At 50.8% G+C, this 5,170-nt stretch overlaps 1 protein-coding gene across 1 annotated transcript; it reads left to right on the top strand.

Moving 5' to 3' along the window:
• Positions 1–2,912: 2,912 nt before the first annotated feature.
• LOC121046687 (uncharacterized protein K02A2.6-like) lies at positions 2,913–4,144 on the top strand. The gene has a single exon (XM_040501193.2). The coding sequence runs from the start codon at positions 3,024–3,026 to the stop codon at positions 3,906–3,908; it is 885 nt and encodes a 294-aa protein (XP_040357127.1). The 5' UTR covers positions 2,913–3,023; the 3' UTR covers positions 3,909–4,144.
• The last annotated feature ends 1,026 nt before the right edge of the window (positions 4,145–5,170 follow it).

Below are 5,170 nucleotides of genomic sequence, written 5' to 3'. Positions count from 1 at the left end.
CGTTGTGCTCATGGTCGTCATACGAAGAAAGACTAGCGTCGTTTTTGAGAGCGAACCATGTGCCGGAAACCGACCAGGTTGACGCCTTTTTAAGCCTAATTGGGCCTACGACGTACAACTTACTCAAGTCGCTAACAGCTCCTCAGCTACCAGTAACGAAGTCCTTCGACGAGCTAACGCAGCTACTACGAGACCATCTAGAACCCAAGCCGTCTGTTATTGCAGAGCGAGCCAGATTTCATCGCCGAATTCAAGAGGAGGGCGAGACTATTGCGCAGTTCGTCGCCGCGCTAAGAACGCTCGCACGAACGTGCGACTTTGGCACGTTTTTGGATGAGTCATTGCGTGACCGGTTCGTTTGCGGAATGCGCCGCGTGGATATTCAGCGAGCACTTTTCGCCGAAGATAAGACGTTGACCTTCCAGAAAGCGGTTGACCGGGCCGTGGCTTTGGAGACAGCGATAAAAAGCACATCCGAGGTGCACGGGTCTGGTGGCAACAGCGACCAAGTGGAAAGCGCCAGCGTCCACAAGTTGAAAGGTGACAAAGAAGATACTAAGAAGCGAGGGGTGGCTTGTTACCGTTGCGGGTCAAGCAAGCATCTCGCACGCACGTGCATACACAGCGAGGCGACCTGTTACAAATGCCAGAAAGTGGGGCATATTCAGCGAGCATGCCGCTCATTTCAGGAGAGGAAGCCGCAAGGAAGGAAGAAGTCGCTGAAACCTTTAACGGTGACTAAGGACGCCCATGTCAACCGCATTACAGCTCCAAAAGACCAGCCATTGACGGTAGAAGTGCTGGTTGAGAATTCGCCGGTGACAATGGAAATCGATACCGGAGCGGCGGTATCAGTCATCTCAAAGCAGCAGTACCGTGAGAGGTTTGCGGCATTGAACTTGAAGCCGACGGCGCTGCGGTTGAAGACGTACACCGGGGAAACTGTCAAGCCCTGTGGAGTTCTGGAAGTTAAAGTTTCGCATCAAGAGGAAACAAGAGTCCTGCCATTGTATGTCCTGAACCAGTCAGGGCCACCACTTCTTGGCCGGGAGTGGCTACAGAGGCTGCGGTTGAACTGGAAGCAAGTGACGGGCTTCAACAATCTTCAGAGGAGCACACAAGGGGCAAGTCCGATGCCAGTGGACAAGTTGCAAGTATTACTAGACAGGTATCAGTCCATCTTCAAGGACGAACTGGGGAAGATCTCTGGAGAGGAGGCGAGGCTGTTCCTTAAAGAAGGAAGTCATCACAAGTTTTTGAAGGCCAGGAGTGTACCCTTTGCATTGGTTCCAGCTGTAGAAAAGGAACTGTCGAACCTAGAAGCCCTTGGTGTCATCACACCGACAACTAGTAGCGAGTTTGCGACACCATTAGTGCCTGTTCCCAAGAAGGATGGCACCATACGATTGTGCTGCGATTACAAGATGACATTGAATCCGATGTTGGATGTTGAGCGTTATCCCTTGCCGAGAGTGGATGAGCTCTTCTCAGTGTTGGCGGGAGGTCAGAGTTTTTCAAAAATCGACCTCAACAGAGCATATCAGCAGGTTGTCATGAGTGAGGAGTCCCGACGATTACTGACCATCACGACACACAAAGGCCTATACCTCACGAATCGCCTACCTTTTGGAATAGCGTCGGCCCCGGCAATTTTCCAGAGGGTAATGGATAACATGCTGAAAGGAATCCCAGGGGTGGCATGTTATTTGGATGACGTGCTAATTACCGGAAAATCGCAGGAGGAGCATCTAAGAAGTTTGGAGGAGGTGTTCAAGCGTTTTGCGGAACGAGGCGTTCGCATCAAGCGAGAAAAGTGTGCCTTCTTCCAGGATCAGTTGCAGTACCTGGGACATGTGATAAGTCCTGAAGGAATAAGGACGTCGGAGGAGAAGGTGGCTGCTATCGTAAAGGCACCAGCACCAGCAGACGTGTCGCAGCTGAGATCGCTTCTGGGAGCCGTGAACTACTACGGCAAGTTTGTTCCTCAACTGGCAACCATAGTGGCTCCACTCTACAAGCTACTGCATCAAGATGTGAAGTGGCACTGGGACCGTACATGTCAAGAGGCCTTCCAACGAGTCAAAAAGTTGCTGATGTCCTCAGAAGTGCTTGTACACTACGACCCAACAGCACCCTTACAACTGGCGTGTGACGCATCATCTTACGGTGTCGGAGCTGTGTTGTCTCACATATTGGAAGATGGAACTGCGCGGCCAGTCGCATACGCGTCACGGACACTGACGTCTGCAGAAAAAGGGTACAGCCAGTTGGAAAAGGAAGCGCTGGCGTTGCTGTTTGGAGTGAAGAAGTTTCACTTTCACCTTTATGGACGCACGTTTAAGCTTGTGACGGACCATAAGCCCTTGCAGACTATTTTTGGACCAAAGACTGGGATCCCGGCAATGGCGGCTGCACGTCTGCAAAGGTGGGCAGTGACCCTGTCTGCCTACAGGTATTCCTTGGTGTTCAAGCGGTCGACTGAGAATGTTGAAGCGGACTGTTTCTCCAGACTTCCAGTGGAAGGGCGGCAAGAGAGTGACGAAAAAGTCGAGTCTTTTTGTTCCTTAAGATTACTGTCCTTGCCGGTGGACAGTCGGGACATCGCAAGAGAAACCGCACGAGACCCGTTGCTGAGGCGGGTGTACGACTACGTCTTGAAGGGGTGGCCTCCTTACGTGGGAGACCAAGCGCTGAAACCTTGGTTTCAACGTAACACGGAGCTGTCGGCACAACAGGGCTGCCTTATGTTAGGACTGCGAGTGGTAGTGCCGGAAAAGCTACGGAGCGTGCTGCTGGACGAAATCCATGAAGGGCATCCAGGAGTAGTGCGAGCCAAGGAGCTAGCTAGGAGTTATTTTTGGTGGCCCTCAGTGGACCAGGATGTGGAAAACCATGTGAAGGCATGTGAGCAGTGTCAGCAACAGCGTAATCTGCCTACGCAAGCGCCTTTGCATCCTTGGTCGTGGCCCACCAAACCATGGCAGCGGGTACATGTAGACTACGCTGGACCATTTCGAGGAGCTATGTTTTTGGTAATTGTGGATGCCCACTCAAAATGGCCAGAGGTGTTTATTATGCAAGCGACAACCTCGGCAAAGACTATTGAAAAGCTACAGGAGGTGTTTGCGCGTTTTGGAATGCCCGAGACGTTGGTTTCTGACAACGGTACACAGTTTACGTCAAACGAGTTCAAGGACTTTCTAAAACGGATCGGAACACGTCATGTGTTAACAGCACCGTATCACCCCAGTAGCAACGGCCTGGCGGAGAGGTTTGTGCAAACCTTAAAATCGGCGCTGCGCAAGGGAGTTGCCTCGGAGCCACTGCAGCAGACCTTAGGAAAGTTTCTGCAAACCTACCGAAACATTCCACATGCAACAACGGGGGAGGCGCCAGCAGTTTTGTTTTTGGGAAGACGCCTTCGCACTAGACTGGATGTTCTCAAGCCATCTGTAGAAAACAGAGTGGCCAGGCATCAGTTCCGCCAGATGTTGCAAAGAAGCTGCCGTACCCGAGAGTTTAAAATAAAGGACCGGGTACGTGTGTGGAACCCCCATCGGGGAGACAAGTGGCTAAAGGCAACTATACTGTCAAGGAGCGGTCCTGTCTCGTACAAGCTGCGTGTGTACCGGGACCATGACACAGTCATCTGGCGACGCCATCAGGATCACATTCGGCAGGAGGGGGACCAGGAAGTTGGAACGCCGGCGTCGCGGGAGGAAGATGGAGCTAGCTTCATACCGCAAGCTTTAAGTACAGCAAGCCAAGCGCAGCCTCCCCCTGCCAGCCCACCTACAAGTGCCTCAACGGACCCGGGGTCGACCAGTATTTCAAGGCCTCGAACGCCGACTCAGCGCTATCCAACAAGAGTGCGCTGCCCTCCTGATCGTTATTCACCGGGGGACTGACCTAAGGGGGACTTTCTCAATCAAGTGCGGAAGAATGTGGTGTTTGGCGGAGTGAGGTTCGGGTCGGGTCACCCTGGGTACAACGCCGCGGGGAACTCTGGGATGGGGCACCCGGGCGGCGAGTGGTCTGCTTCATTGAACCGCTTGAGCTGGACGCTACGGAGCAAGTCGCTCCCCATGTTGGTTGCGGAATAAAGACACGTTCCGTACCAAAGTCTCTCCTTGTCGGCGGACACACAACACTGGTCAAAACTAAGTGTGGATTCGTTTATACCAGACACTAGACAATGTCATATAAAAGCATCAGTTGATTTAAAAATGTCGACCAGCCACCCATTGGTCGATCTTATCTGAAATCACCCAGATACTTTTTTAGCAAATATGCACCGTTTTAGCAAAATGAGCTACACTATTTGACTAACGTGAAACAGAACGAGCCTCTCCACTTGGGTCTTTTTTCATCTCTCGCAGACACTATTTCGCAGGTATTCTTCGCAGGTATGGTATTCTTCGCAGCAAATGGCTTCCAATCAGGAACACGAGTTTGTTTTCGGCCACCGAGAGCAAGTATTTTCAAGGTGAGCTATTGCCCGCCTGTATGAGTTTTGTATTTCATTCCTCTTGAATGTCATAACCTATGTGTAGTGCTCTTGCATTAGTATTTTGTTGTCTCTCTTCTGCAAAAACACCCAAGTTCGACTAAGACCGGATTCTTTCTTATACATGCAGGTCTTGGTGGCAAGCACCAGCCAATCAAGGACAGAAGTTTGCTCTTTGCCGCGCATGGCAAGTGTTTTCAAGGTGAGTGATTGACGCCTATCTGAGTTGTGCGTTTCATTCCTCACAGACACTCTATTTCCTGTCTGTATAGTGGTCTTGTTTCAGGCTTTTGTGTCTCTGTCCGGTCAAAGCATCTGTGTTAGACTAAGACTCGGTTCTTTAGCATATCTGCAGGTATACTTTGCAGCAAATGGCTGCTAATCAGGAACACGTGTTTGTTCTCGGCCACTAAGAGCAAGTATTTTCAAGGTGAGCTATTGCCCACCTATATCAGTTTTGTGTTTCATTCCTTTTGGATGCTATTTCCTATGTGTAGTGGTCTTGCACCAGTATTTTGTTGTCTCTCTTCTGAAAAAGCACCCAAGTTTAATTAAGACCGGGTTATCTCTTATACATGCAGGTCTTGGTGGCAAGAACCAGCCATTCAAGGCCAGAAGTTTGTTTTTTGCCGCACATGGCAAGTGTTTTCAAGGTGAGTGATT

The sequence above is a fragment of the Ixodes scapularis genome, unplaced genomic scaffold (genome assembly GCF_016920785.2).
Source record: "Ixodes scapularis isolate PalLabHiFi unplaced genomic scaffold, ASM1692078v2 PGA_scaffold13__105_contigs__length_92229423, whole genome shotgun sequence".
Lineage (NCBI taxonomy): Eukaryota > Metazoa > Arthropoda > Arachnida > Ixodida > Ixodidae > Ixodes > Ixodes scapularis.
The sequence above is the reverse complement of the archived record's forward strand: the minus strand, read 5'-3'. Positions and strand labels throughout refer to the sequence as shown.

Excerpts from the sequence above, each read along its gene's own strand:
- LOC121046687 (XM_040501193.2), top strand. The coding sequence starts at position 3,024 with ATGTTTTTGGTAATTGTGGATGCCCACTCAAAATGGCCAGAGGTGTTT.